Source organism: Chrysoperla carnea, chromosome 5 (assembly GCF_905475395.1).
Source record: "Chrysoperla carnea chromosome 5, inChrCarn1.1, whole genome shotgun sequence".
NCBI classification, from domain to species: domain Eukaryota; kingdom Metazoa; phylum Arthropoda; class Insecta; order Neuroptera; family Chrysopidae; genus Chrysoperla; species Chrysoperla carnea.
The window spans coordinates 21,111,570-21,127,257 of NC_058341.1; the positions used below are offsets into that span (position 1 = coordinate 21,111,570).

General features: G+C 26.8%; 2 protein-coding genes across 2 annotated transcripts; one reads left to right on the forward strand and one right to left on the reverse strand.

The window, feature by feature from the left end:
- Positions 1-413: 413 nt before the first annotated feature.
- LOC123300690 lies at positions 414-3,474 on the reverse strand. The gene is made up of 3 exons (XM_044883306.1): positions 3,407-3,474; positions 2,720-2,952; positions 414-2,260 (listed from the first exon to the last, which is right to left on the reverse strand). Exons 1-3 carry the CDS (start codon positions 3,440-3,442, stop codon positions 1,540-1,542), a joined length of 990 nt encoding a protein of 329 aa, XP_044739241.1. The 5' UTR covers positions 3,443-3,474; the 3' UTR covers positions 414-1,539.
- Positions 3,475-12,787: 9,313 nt separating this feature from the next.
- On the forward strand, positions 12,788-14,910 carry LOC123300125 (trypsin-7-like). Its single transcript, XM_044882615.1, has 3 exons — positions 12,788-12,886; positions 13,515-13,822; positions 14,425-14,910. Exons 1-3 carry the CDS (start codon positions 12,835-12,837, stop codon positions 14,908-14,910), a joined length of 846 nt encoding a protein of 281 aa, XP_044738550.1. The 5' UTR covers positions 12,788-12,834.
- Positions 14,911-15,688: the final 778 nt, after the last annotated feature.

Consider the following 15,688-nt stretch of genomic DNA (forward strand, 5'->3'; position numbering starts at 1 on the left):
ACAGTTTTTTCTTAAAAAATTTTCAGAGAAATACCTTATTTAAGAGTGATTCTAGGAGATACTGTATATTAATTATATCTGTTTTCAGTGTTATTGTATACTAGCTGCAAAATGTTTAAAAAAATAAGTAGATTCATTTATAAATTCAAAGACTAGTAGATAATTGTTAATCACAATTATATTATACAAGCAGTTATCCAACCTTTTTCTATTTTTTGTTAAACGAGACCCATTTTGAAATTATGTGAGACCCACCTTATCATTTTTTGAATTTATTATTCATATTTGAATCTTTAGTGTTATTTTAATTTTGTTAAAATAAATAAAAAATTCTTCTTGAAATAAGTCTTCTTATTTAAGAGACTGAAGCCTCGAAACCTAACCCTCTAAAGATAGGAGCCAGTTTTGTTACAAACACCTGAAAGAATGGGAATTTTACCTTAGGTACTACAATTAATTTGTTAAACAGAGATGAATTTACCTCTATCTAAGCAAAAGTAAGATAGAGGATAGATAGGGATTCGAAGGCTTGTAAAAAATCTACGAAATGGACCTAAAAAAGTGAGCGGGCTAAGATAACTGCTTGAATGTTATAAACTGTGATTATATATTATGTATAATGTTATAAAATTAAAAAATACTTTGGTATAATAAAATGTATTTAATTCAATAAATTAATAATTATATAACCCAGGAAAAATAAACATTAAACAAATTTGAACGCTGGAAAAATCTTTGTAGCAGACTAAATTCTTGTATATTCTTAAGTATTATTCAAGAATAACGTGGCAGAGTTCCGTAATGTTTTCACTCTTCAGCTATTTAGGTATGGTTTCTTTTTTATGAAAGGTTTAGAAACACTTGTGAAAATATTTCAAAGAAAAGACTTAAAAAGTCTTACTAATATAAAAGAAGAGTTTTTCAGAATTAAAAAGACGGTAGATGTGCACATAAGATCAACAGGCGTACGACCCCCGTGAAGGCTTTTAATAAGTTCAGGTTGTAATGGTCAAATAAAAACATTTCTAAAAGAACAAAGTCTTGGGTGCTAAAGTGTTATGTATGGCCTGTTTGATTGTAAGCATGCGAATCGTGAACTGTGACAAAAAGAACAGAAAAAGTTCTGGAAGCAACTGAATTGAGCGTATTTTTTTCTGTACGTTTAACTAATGGTGAGACATGATTTTCTTTATGGGATTAAAGTGGAAAAGAGCAGAGGAGGACAATGAATTTTTAATCTTTATCTGTATATTTTCCTTCAAGGCAGGGGGTGCAAGTGCAACCCCTTCCTGACGCGCATCAGTACAGGACTCAGGAACTTTAATACATTATTCAAAAAAAGTATTACTTTGTGTCATTATAAACGTGTATCAGTTATATCATTCCAAGTGTTATTACTATAACATTACATGTGATGATTACATTGAGAATGAGACTAACTGTTAAAAATATATTGACGAAGAGAGTATACGTAAAAATTTAGCCTGCTACAAATATTTGTTCGCCCATATTGTTTATTTCTCTTGGATTATTCGAGTGTTAGCCATGTTTTTTAATTTTATTCTTTTTATGTTTATTATTAGTACGTTTCTTTTTATAAATGATAGGTGTCACTTCACAACTACATCCACTTCTCACACGTATATAGTCTAACATCCATCCAGAACCGGATCCACTATTAAAATTATTATTATGTCTATGATTATGATGATGTTGTTTACTTGTTGTCGAACTAATCGTACTACTTGTTGATGTGGTTTTCACATTTTCACGTACTAACGCATATGAATATGAATATTTCTGTACACATTTTGATATATTATATAATTTACGATCCATAAATAAACATGGTTTACCTTCAACAAAACGATCACATGACAGTTCATAAAAACGTTGTTTAACGGAACCATCTTGATATAGCTCTACGTATGTTCCATTGATATTTGTACCGCCATGGGGTTCAACCATTTCTAATACACTTGGACAACAATCGATTGATTTACCAATTAATAATTGATCACTTTTATTATTATTATTCATTCTTTTATTTTGTTTTTTATTATGATTTAATGATGCTGACGAAGACATTGTTAAATGTTTATTATGATGATGTTGTTGTGATTGATGATGTTCGGTTACTGTTGATAATGATGTTTGATGATCTTCGTCTTGTTCTAAATTCTCGTTATCATTATCGTCCTTGTGTAATTCATTCCCTCTTTTCCACAATAATTCTAATAATTCTTGTTTTGAATGTAACCTGAAATTTTATTTATCTATTATTACATTATGGCATATAACATTCCTGATGGGAAAAATATTTGAAGAAAGAATAAGTCTTAATAAGTCTTAGAAACTCGGAAAAAGTCTTTGGAACTTTGAGTAACTTCAAATTTGACAACGTAGTTAGTGACAAGTTGTACGAAAGTGCTGTCAGGTACCGGAGTAGAAGAGAGATGTGAATCTCAAAAAGTTTTCTGGTTGTGGGAACGTCAAGTAAAATATTAAGACAGATATTATTGTGTTTTTGTCAGCTACTCTGCTTTTTCAGGTTTAAAGTTACACGCAAGCCAGAGCTTTATTATTTTTATAGGGCTCTACGAATGTGAGTAAGATCGTTCGCCATTTTTATGCTAATGTTAATATTCGCCATTAACATGCTGGATTAAATGTTAGAGCAGTGTTCTATGTTGTATTATAGATTGCAATGCATACGTACCATGGATTACTTAATGGATCATGGATGTTACGGCGTACTCGATGATGATTCGTAGTCTGTTCTTCTAATATAAATAATGTTGTTGTTTTCGTTGATGTTATTGTTGTATTGTCAATATATTGTTGTTCTTGTTGATTATTATTGATAATTGTTGTTGTACTTGTATGTTTATTATCATCAATTACATGCACTAATATTGATGTTGGACATAAAATGGCGGTCAATAACAGTACCTACAAATAAATTTAACTTTCAATTAAATCAATCCCAATTATTTATAAGTTAAGTTAACGGGTTTATTACAATAATTGGCATATTATTGTAAACTTTCATCGGCCTCTTTTTTGAAACGGAGTTCTATTAAAACTAGGGATGTCATTATTGAGTACCACCATAGAGATTGCATATAAAACTCTGTTTTGCAAGAAAGAGAAGAAGAAGAGTTTTGCTTACCGCGCAGGGAATTGGTTACGCCTTAACCAACTAAGCTACTAGGGTAAACGTTTTGTGTAGTTTAAGGAGATAAGCAAATAATTTGAATATAATTAATGGTAATTCATTTAATAGCGTTTTCAAAATCGCACACTTTTCTGCCTCCTCTATATGTATCTATGTTTGAATGCAAAATAAAGAAATGTAGTTTCATTTCTTTAAATAAGTGGTAATAGATAATATACAAAAACTTACCGCAATAAAGACATGTAATATTTTCACAATTTGCATAGTATATGGACCCAATATGATTATAATATTGTTGTTGGCTTCGTTTGGTATGTTTGTAATTAAAACACAACCAAATTCAACCAAACAAACAAATTTTATACTATAAACTATATTTTAAACTAATTATTTGTATTAATTAACTATTTATTTAATTTGATGAGGTAGATGAGGTGTTTGTTTGATTGTTGTAGATTTTATTAAATTGTAATAATACATGTTGAATGTTGGTAATTTTTGACGTATCTGAAACAAATTAGAAAGATTTTATTAATATTACATTTTTTTCTGGATTTTATTACATATATTTAAAATAACTATATTTAAAATATTTATTCCTATATTTTATATTCCTATCATTTTAAAATTTTATTATATTTAAATTTAATTTTCTCTAAATTTTACTATATTTTTTATTTGATCTATTTTTTGAGAATTTATTGCAACGATAATATCTATAAAAGGCTAAAAATACACCGAAAGTTAAGCTAAAAATGAGACTTATAAATAGAAGTCTAGAGATTTTTCTAAAAAAACTTTCTTTCCCAATGCATTTAGGCTTTCGAAAAGAAGCTATGATCTAATGGTGTTGATATTTTTATAAGACAATATCTTGTATTTTAAAATTTACTTCTTTCTCTGACAGATTATTTGAAATAGAGCAAGTTTTGCTCTACATCTAATAATTTGTTAGAGTAGTGATTCGAAAACTGTTTGAGATAGAGCAAACTTTAAATTACAAAAATATGTCATAAAAATAGGTTCTACACGTTAAATTTTTCCATTTTTCCAAAGTCTAACGGATTCGGAACAAATTTGAAGAGTTATTTTTTGTATTATTATGAATTTGGCCTAGGTAACTTATAATATCAGTTTTTCTTTTGGGAGATAATAAAAAGAAAGAAATTTCAAAATTGAAAATTTGTAACTTAAATATATTGATACCAATTTTCTGCTAACAATTTTTCCTTCAACATAAGTCATAATCGCGTGTAATCTAAATCACGTTCTCAGTTAAATAATAGCATAAAATTTGCTGAAGTATGGAAAAGTTATTTGTAAACAATTTCAAATAAATTTCAAAAATCACGTAAAATTTAATTGAAAATATATATCTCTCACAATAATATAATAGGTAAATAGGTATTTATCTTAAAGGAATGTAAAATCAATTAATTAGTTTTGAAATTTGGGTCTTTACAATTAAGTTTTAAAGAAACAAAAATTTGTTTTGTATATTAAAAGAATTCATAACGATTGTATCCTGCATATGTGAAGTATATCAGCATTATACTAAATTAAGTCGAAAGTTTGTAACACCTCGAAATATTGATGATACGAACAAAATTTTGGTATAGGTACTCATAAAATCACAAAGTCCATTCCCGCCTGTCCGCACGTCTGTCTGTGAGTACGGTTTTGGGTCCGTGTTGAACCCATTTTGAGATAGAACAAAATTTTAAATATAAAATTTGTTCTTTATAGAAAAATAAACTTTTTTTGAAAAATTTTTTCGTAAACATAATTGTTTACACGTGTGGGCACAAATTCGGACAAAAATTTTGTGTCAATTTTCTCCAAAACTATAAAAGATAGGGAGTTGAAAACTTGTTGGTAGCTTCAACTAGTAGTCTTGTGAAAGATTTTAGAAAAACAAAACATAATTCTAGAATAAAAAATAATAATTCAAGAAGAAATATTCTAGAATTAATAATTCTAGAAAAAAAAATTACTAAAAGAAATGCAACCACTGACATCCAACGCTTTCTATACAAGGTATTTCAACAATTAACTCAGTCAATTGTTTGTTTTCACTTGTTTTTAATAAATATACTTGTATGAATGATTTATTTTCGAACTGAGCCCAACTTAAATACACAATCAGATAATTTAATTGTAATTAAGTAATGAATTTATTATTGAATGAAGATCGTACTTTTTGAATGTATCAATGACTACTGATTCTAAACTGATTTAATTATGAAAAATTCGAATCCTTATATCATTATATAAATGATTTGTAGTACATTATATAATCTATTTATTTAAATAAGTATATAATCTTATTATATAAAAATAGACTTATATAAACACCTACACCAGAAAGAATCTTCCAATTATTATTAACTATCCCGTTTATTTACAAGTAGGTACGTACATCTTTATTTATTTGTTACAAGTATATAATTATGTATTGTTTTTTTTAAAACTTTTATTTTGTTTTTTATTTTACAGAGAAGTTGTGATAATTGGGTTTCCGTTACTAGTTGGTTGGGTATCGTCTTCTTATAATTGGATATTGCCGCCGAACACGCTAACGTATATAAAACTAAATATATAAAACAGAAAAAAAAAAGAATACAAATATCTCCAACAAAAAATCACTATTATTTTATTTTTAGTTCGAAAATAAATTCAAACATAAACATCCAGTTCATTTCATGGGTAGTCGCGTAGTTCCTAAGATATTCGCACCGAACATGAGTTTCATTTCAGGAGTTTTCATGGTAAAGATACAATACTTTTATTAATATAATTTTATGGGTGGACATATAAATCTATGATTTATATATAAAGTTTACATTGAAAACACAATTGCACAATTTCTAATGCAACAAGTTTAAGCATAATTGTTATTATACAAAAAATTTTTATTGGACAATTACAATACCAATTTCATATAAACAATTGAAAAATTCATATTTTAAATAAAACGCGTGATTAATTGCAAATTTCATATGAGAGCTGCGCTGCCATCGATTCAGTTGTTTCTCCACCTACTTTGCACTTAACATTTTTTTACATTTTCTACCAGATAGGATTATTGCTGTGAGTAGGTAACACTTATAGCCATAGCCTTACGTTAAATTTCAAAACTATTTATTTTTCAATTTTTGTAAATAACATAGGTTTAAGAATTTAATGCCGGTTTTCCTCTACAAAAGCAATCAAAAACAAATCAGAAACTCATGTCGAAAAAAAACAAAACTGCTCCTTTTTACAAACTTTTTGAATACTTTTGAAGACTAGAAATGTAAGGACCATTAATGTTTTAGTTTTCTTTTTGCTTTTCAACAAAAACTTAGCACTCGTTTAGTGGAAAATCGGCATATGAATAAACACACATATTTTCGTTTAAAAAATTTATTAACTTGTAGCTCGATAATGAAAAGTTTACGATTATATATTCGGGGGCTATTTATTAAATATACTTCGAAAACAGGGAAGGGTAGTGTGCTGCTCAGCGTAACGAAGTGTGACATGGAAGGGGGAGGTTTCAAGAATTTCAAGGGGGATCTAGAAATTTTCGTAATATTTGCGAGAACTTGTAAAAAATGTGATGGAATGGGGCGATGGCAAAGGAAATGGTCCAAAAAGACGAAAGTTTCACGTACTTTATGAACCTTTTAGGAACTTTTTTTCTTCTTGTTAAATCCTCTACCTATTATCCAAGACATTTCTTGAATACTAGGTAGTTAAAGTCCTGTGCCGATGGCATTGGATAAATTTCCTATTTATAAATACTCATTGTATCTATTTTTATTTATCTAATGTTTATTTACTTTTTTATTTATTTTTAATCTAATTAGGTATCATTTTGTTTTTAATGTTTGTTTATTAGTTCGTTTGGCTATTAATTAATTAATCATTTTATTACCATTAATTAAAGGAATTAATGTTTATTATGTCATTTTTTAATTATAGCTATTAATACATACATTTTTAAAAAAATCTATAAAATCATATGAAGCAATCTTTTAACTGTTAAAAATTAGATAATTTTAAGTTTTATTGGATTTTCGGATGTGACCAAAACGTCTTTGATGGCAAATTAATTTATAATAAGTAAGAACAAGGTAAGGTCTCTAAACAAATCAATGATTCTTTAAATGAAATTATTCTTTAAGTCGCGAGCAAAAGCTAGTCTAAATATAAAAATAAGGAATGCTTCACATTACGCTTCCAAAAATTTTTTAGCATTCTGGCCTACATTGTAGGTATATTAAATCAAGGTTACGCATGCAAAAAAAATTATCTTTTCCGCAATGAAATGATATGATTTAGGTATATTTTTAATTTTTTTTCTATGCATAGGCGTATGGTAAGGAGTGAAAGAGTAGGTATTTGACCGAAAAAGCCCGACCCGAAGATAGAAATGGAGGGGGTGGGGTAGGTAGAGTATTATTTTTTATTTTATTATCAATTGAATTCAATCTTTGTATTTTCGTGTCAAAATCAGAGAAACTTAGATTTATTACATTCTGAAAATTGGTACTTATAGGTAGTACTTTATAGTAAGCTTGATACTACTTTGTAGGATATACTCTTTTTTTGAGGACGGGGGTTAAATTAGCCCTAGTAAACCCCCTTTTAGGTACTCCATACGTCTTCTGTCATTGGAATAATAAGCTTTATGTATAAAATCTTATATTTTTCTTATTTTGATCATCAATGCTAGCCCCCTATGGAAAAAGTTTTGTGAGTGCCTCCGTTTTTATTAGTTTTATCTCAAGTTATATTATTTTATCATGACAAAGTTGATTTTTTGAGAGCGGAAAATTTTTTAATATTTTACACGCTTAAATCTCAGAAGTACCAATTTAGAGATATGTAATAATTTTTGATAATATTTGTTAAAAAAAAATATTTAAATTAATAATTTTTAGTAGTATTTTAATAGTAAGAATAAAATTTTTCGATATCTGCCTTAGTTTTCGAAAAATCGAAAGCTAAATATTTAAACAAAATTTTCAATTTTCGATATTTTGAATATTATTCCAGATATCGAAAAATTTTATTTTTACTTTTCGTCTTATATTGTCAAGTTATAACATAATTCACCCTCGAAATTGAAAAAATATTTTTTTTAAATTTGTGTCTCCACTACCGTGCTCATACATTCTTAATTATCCTTAATCAGTTGGGCACAACGGGTTTTTTTGTTTTAAAATATTCATTAAAGTTTTAAATTTAATTTGATTAGTTTTTTTTTTTTTTTAATTTCTACGGACTAGTTTTGGAGAAATCTATGAAAGCATATTTATTAACTTTTCAATGGTTAATTTTTGCTATAAATAAGATACCATAATATTTATAAGAATTTAATGATAAACTTTTTAAATAATTGTTTGATAACATTTATAGATTTAGTTATAATAGTTATAGGAATATACTAATCAATAGGGTAAGATCCTGTACCTAGAGTCAAATGTACCTTGAATCATTGAAAGTTTCTATACGAATATTGATATCTACTGGATAGCATTTGTATTAAAATGTGGGAATTTTATTAGAATGCAGGTAGGCTGAAGACTGTTTGGAAATGTGGTTTGGTTTACGAATAAATTAAAAATTAATATTTTTTTTTTAAATAAGTGATCAATTTTGACTCTTCTGATTGTCTAATTTATAGCTGACCATTGTATATTGTCTTATAAACGATATTCAATGATAATCACCGGTTATTGGTGGGAAACTTCGAAACGTTTACATAAAATTTTAGGAAGTATAACATAATGCACACTTGTGTTTAATGGCTTTCTAAGTATGGGTTGGCGCAGTATACCTAAGTGGGAAAAAAGTACCATCACCCTTCATTAAAAGTACTATTTGAAGCTTTTTTGGACGCTCACAGTAGTAAATGTCTGTAAGATAAACAAGTAGAGTTTACAATATATCAGTCATGTACATTCTATCATGCAGATCCTTAGACTACAACCATTCCATATTGAATAGAGCGACTGCAGGTACAATCGGTGAGGGTGATTCTAGGTACATTAGGGTTTGTAAATATGAGGTGTTGTACCATGATTCATACATCATGTACCATGATTCACATGTTTTTATCGATGGTTTAATATTTAAATTCTTAAAAAATTCATTGTGTTGTGAAATAACAGTGGTTATTGTTTTGTGAAAAAACACAAAAATATAAATTTTGATTTCCCCTACCAATCGTTATCTTATCAATAAAATAATTTAAATTGAATTACTATTGTAAAAATTGGTATAGGTATTACTTACTATTGTAATGTCATCCTATTACGTCAAATCATTTAATACGTGAACACATTCCTTACTTATATTATTAATTTGATATTTATTATTATTTATTTATTTTTAAAAATATTTACGATAAAACACTTTTTATTTTTATTTTTGTAAATATTTTTATTATTTATAACAAAAAAATTTTTTTAAATTGGGTTGTTTGACAAATTCATAATCCTAATAAATATTAATATGAACTAAAAAATGTTTGGATTTATTTAGGATATAAATCTTTTTGAACTATTGACAGTAAGAAAAGAAATTTCCAATCGCTTCCAACAAAATGTTCGTTCGTTTTTGATCAATTGGTTATTTCGCTACTCGGAACATTAAGGTCCGAAATTTTATTACCTGTTGGGCTATTTTTGTGTTGGACTCTTAACCGTCAAGGATAACTGTTAAGCTAATCATCCAGAGACAATTAAGGCTATGAAGGACGCAATTAAACTGACTAAAGTGAAATACAGGCACAAATCATTAGAAAATGAACTGAAAATTGGGTTGTTAGAACGGGATTCGAAGCAATTATTTGCATGAAATACTGTTCCATTCTTAACCGGAAGATTCTAAGCCATTATTAACAGAAAAAATTGATTAGATAGCTAACGAAAAAATGCTTTAAAATATCTAATTACGTCCGGGATTCTAATTAAAGATATAATTAATGATTTTAATTTAATTAATAAATTTGCAATTACGTATACGAATTTAAAAAAAAAAAAACAAATCTATAAATAAACTTGTAAATTATTATATATTAATATTAATTTAAAATATATTTTAATAAATAATAATAAAGACGTAATATATTAAATAAAATATCCATAGTCCATTTTATAATCAAATTTGTAAATCTTAATGCGTATAAAATAAAATAAAATTTAATCATGCAATCAATTGTGTTAAAATATTTAATTCTCAAATTCAATTATTCAATTACTTATCAATAGACATTTTTAATTATAGCTACTTAGGTACTTACATACTTAATACTTACTAACTTATTATCTAAATACCTTCCTTTCTACTAGTTAAATACTAAAATACCAAAAATATTATTATCAGCTTATAATAAAATAAACTTTTTGACCTCGCCGTTACATTATTGATTATTATATGTCAAAGGTGGAGTAGTGGCTAGCGTAGTCGCCTCCGGTTATAGAGTACTTTGGTTCGTATCTAGCATCGACCCGATTAATTTTTAATTAAATAAGTTATTATCCCGAATTAATGTCACTTTTTGACAATCAAAAGCGATAAATAAGTAAGAGAGCGAGGTATATTTTAAGTTATTTTTATTCCCACCTGACAGAAAAGTGATTTATGACATAAGTAGGCAAGACTGTCATACATAATTTTCTTTTTTTGAAATAACAAATTCTTCTATAACAAAATCTTATAAAATTTCATTAAATTTTAGTATGTACAAAAAAAGCAAGCAAAATAAGAATTTTTGTAATATTTTGTAATAGGAGAATATGAGTGAGATAAATTATACGACATGTTCTCCTATTAAAAAGTCCAAATTTTTAGCATAACAAAGCCAATTTTTTAATATTTTGTAACAGGAAAACATGATTTTAAGAGTGAGATATATTTATGATTATTTTAATTCCCACCCCCTGACAGAATAATGATTTATGACATATGTGACTGGCGTCATTTATAACAACAGGGCGGGCTATATAGATAATAATTAAAACTATAAAAAGAGTGGAAAATTTTTAACATCAGGAAAAATCCATTTAATTTAAAAGTAAAACTTTCAACCCCAGCAGGTTTCGAACCAGCGTACCTTGGTTTCATAGGCAAGTGCTATAGCCACACAGCCACCCGAATTATAAATAACCGTACAATTAACTTAATACTTTACTAAATAATTAATTGTTATACAAATTACCTATATGATATACAAATTATCTAATGAACAAAATAAAATATAAATATTATTTCTCTAGCATTTTATTTCTAAGCATTTTTTCAATCTTGCGGTGTTTGAGCTGTATACATATTCTGTATTGCATCGTACGTTTTTTATCCATCACCTTGATAATGACATATTGGAAATTTAGCATTACTTTAGCGGATGTAATACGTTTTCAGAACAATATTTAAAATAAAAATAGTCCGGATATTTAAAAATATCCGTGTGAAATTTTATAAACTTCATTGTTTGATGTAATTTATGGAAATAATTGAATAAATAAATATTTTATGAAAAGTCATTTTTTAGTAAAAGTATAAATATTGGACCAGAGAAGCGGCAAAAAACAGTATAACCATTTAACCATTTAAAGGTTTAGGCCAAATACTTTTTTTAATTTATTTTCGAAGATTCTTAGAAAACTGCAAAAAAAGCAATACTTAGGGCAATAAAAATCAATGCTGAAAGTTTTGCGGGAGGTTGCTCGATTATTTAAATAAATAAATGACTTTAAAAGTAGGCATATTTAACTTTGGTCTTATTGGAAAACGATAGACGGTAAATATGTTTTCATACATTTCTACAAAACTCGGTGGAAATGAAAAAAAAAACTATTTAAATTAAGGTAAAACCTTAATTAAGTATCGAAAACAAAAAAAAAACCCCGTTGTGTCTGACTAATTAAGGATGTATATAAGCAGGGTAGTGGGGACACAAATTTAAAAAAATATATATTTTTAATTTTGATGGTGAATTATGTTACAACTTGGCAATATAAGATGAAAAGTAAGAATACAATTTTTCGATATCTGGAGTAATTTCTAAATAACGAAAATTGAAAATTTAGTTTGATTATTTAGCTTTCGATATTTCGAAAACCAACTCAGATATCGAAAAATTGTATTCTTTATCATCAACGTTAAAAATAAGTTACAAATAATTTCAACCACAAGTCTAAACTTGTCTTAGCGCTTGTACTACTTAAGTTAGAAATAAAAAACATTTTCTTGAGGCTAACAATTTTTTTTTTATTTGTTGTAGTCCTGCTGCTAGTTCTACTTTATACATTCCTATTGTATAATAATATTTTTATTATCCTTGTACATATATAGGTAAAAATATTTGACATAATTATCAGTTGATATAAAAATTTGGATTTAATATTAAGTACTATTTATGGTATGTGGCATGGCCTGTATTACGTAAATAAATGATTGGTATAATACACTAAGATTATGATAAAAAAATGAAAATATTTAGTTAAACGCGTATGAAAAAAGATTTGAATGAGAATTGAAATCTGTCATTAAAGATTGTTATCATTTTATATAAATATTACACAAAACAATCAATTTTAATACATATTCAATCAATCAATACTTAAGTGAACTTATTCCAGTGTTTAAAATTTTAATTAATTATGAAATTTATATTGTTAAATACATTTATATTATTTTATGTTATTAATTATGGTAAGTTGAAATTATAAATTAATATTAAAAATAATAACTAGTTTTATCAAACTTAAGTTTAATTTAAAGTTAAATTATTTTGTTTATAACTTTTGGTTGAAGTGACTGGCATTTAGTTTAAACAGTGGCCTAGTGGAATATTGATGGATTAATATGATAAACACGTTGTAAGATCATATATGGATTTGCCGAAAACCTTAAAAATACGTACATTTACAATATGGGTTTTATTTATGAAATACCACGTTAACGATTTTAGTCTTTTTAGTCGTTTTTGGGTTGATTCTACATTTATCCCTCTGTAGTGAAAAATGTGTTCAAAAATTTTGTGATATATGATTTATTTAACAAATTGCAAATGTGAACGACACTACATGCAAAAGGAAGTCGAATTCAAGAGTGTTTTTAAACTTCAAATATCTGCCACAATATTTTGGTACTTAAGATACTGAAAGCTAAAAGTACTTCAGTGTTGGTACTATAATAAAGTATTTTTACCATCAAAAACATTCTTGGTACTTTTTTTGCGTGGAATCACCCATATAGCAAATATTTAACTTTAAATAGAAACTTAACTAATGAAACTTTAAATAGAAATATAACTAATTTTTTTTATTTTATTTTATAGCAAATAGCCGTGCCCTCGAAGGACGTATAATTAACGGTGTGGATGTAACAATTGAAGAATACCCATATCAAGTATCAATCGAAGGTATCTTTGGACATTTTTGTGGTGGCTCTATATTAGCAGAACGAATTGTTTTAACGGCAGCACATTGCGTTGATAATGCAAATATTGGTGTATTAAAAATACATACTGGCATTACAATACGTGATTCGAATCAAGATGGACAAATATCAACAGTGAATAAAATTTATGTTCATCCTGAGTACAATAAAGAAGCTAAAAGTGATTACGATATTGCCATTTTATTTGTAAGTATTAATTATTTCTTATATTTATATTTTTTGTCCGGTTATATCAATGTCTGTTTAATCAGAGATGATGAAATGGTCTACAAAAAAAATCGAGAGGTGTTATGGGACACCCGGTAGGAACTATATTCCTTTCGTATCTCGGTAGTTCTTACTTTTTTTATCTAAAAGATATTTTTCTGAAAATTTAAGGTATTAATTTTAAAACTCAAATACTTGTTTGTTTCTTTAAAGAATTTAATTTTATAGCTACTTTAGTTTGTACTGTATGAAATAATTGTAGTATTAGTTTAAAATAGACAAGAGATACTTCTGATTTAGTAGTCAACCCAATATGTGTGTACATTACGTTTGGTTTGATCAGGATATTTATTATGACATAACATACAAATTGCAATGTACTTACTTTAAATTATCTCTGTTTTCTTTAACTTCTGATAACTTTCACAACTAAAATTTTTTAAAATGCTAAAACATAAAATTTTGACAAAAAATACAAATTGACAATTTTTTTTTTGCATTTTCTCAAAAAATATCGTGCGATAAGGAACAAAATTTTTTTAAATAGTTCAATATATTAATTGATTTTTTTTTTGTTACAGTTAAATGAAGATTTAATATTTTCAAACAAAGTTCAACCAATCAGATTAGTGGAAAAAGAAGAAATTGATATTAATAAGAAACACAGCCGAGAACAACCAATTGGAATTGTAACAGGTTGGGGTCGACAACAATTTGGTTCCGAAAACGAATATGCAACAAATCTTCAACAAACTTCCGTTAACATTTTAACTTATGAGAAATGTTTAGAATTATACACACAACAGCGGATTACATCACAAATGTTTTGTGCAAATGGTGATTCAAAAGCTGAAGATGAGAAAACTAATGTAACAAATGAAACCAGTGAAGAAGTTGTAAGTGATGCATGCCAAGGCGATAGTGGTGGCCCATTAATGATTAATAATAAATTATACGGTGTTGTTTCATGGGGTATTGGTTGTGGATCCAAAAATTATCCTGGTGTTTATACGAATTTATCTAATTTACAAATACGTCAATGGATTTTCTCAATCACTAATTTGTAAAAATTATAGTTTAAATTTTAAAATTATTTATTTATTTATTTATTATTATTAATATCTGTGATATTATGTTTTATAATTTAGGTATAGATATGAATTTTTACTGTAATAAAATAATATATTTTAAAACTACCAATTTCGTTTTTTTTTTGCAATTTCATTATCTCAGTTTAAGCTTAATCATTTAATTCTAGAATTAAAAATAATTTTTGAATTTTTCGTAAAATTATTTATTTGCGACAATTGTTACGAGATCCCAATCTCTTCTTCATGGTAAAATTATAAACTGCGATGAAGAAAAAATTGTAATCCCGAAACAACCGTCACAAATAGAAAAAATTTACGAAAAATTCAATGATAGTTTTTTATTTGAAGTATCGACCCAATCAATACAAAATTTAATCATTTAATTTCTTATGTTTTTTAAACTACCAATCAAATTAAAAGAAGAAAAATTAAAATTGTTATTTGGAAAAATTTCTTTTTGATTTTATATATCCATAGAAAAAAATTAAAATAGAACACACAGGGTGGGCCATTTTAATCTATACACCTAAAAATTGGCAGAGTTTGATGGGGAATATCATGTCTGGCATCAGATTGGGCCTAGTTCTTCGAATTCCTTTAATAACCAATTTTGATTCTAAACGGCAAGAGATAGAATAACTCTTTAAATAGAACGATGATTCTCATAAAAAATAACAATTTTACCTAGAAAACGTTAGCTTTCGGAGGAAATACGACTTAAAAATATATCATTATTGCTTTTGATTGAAAGAAA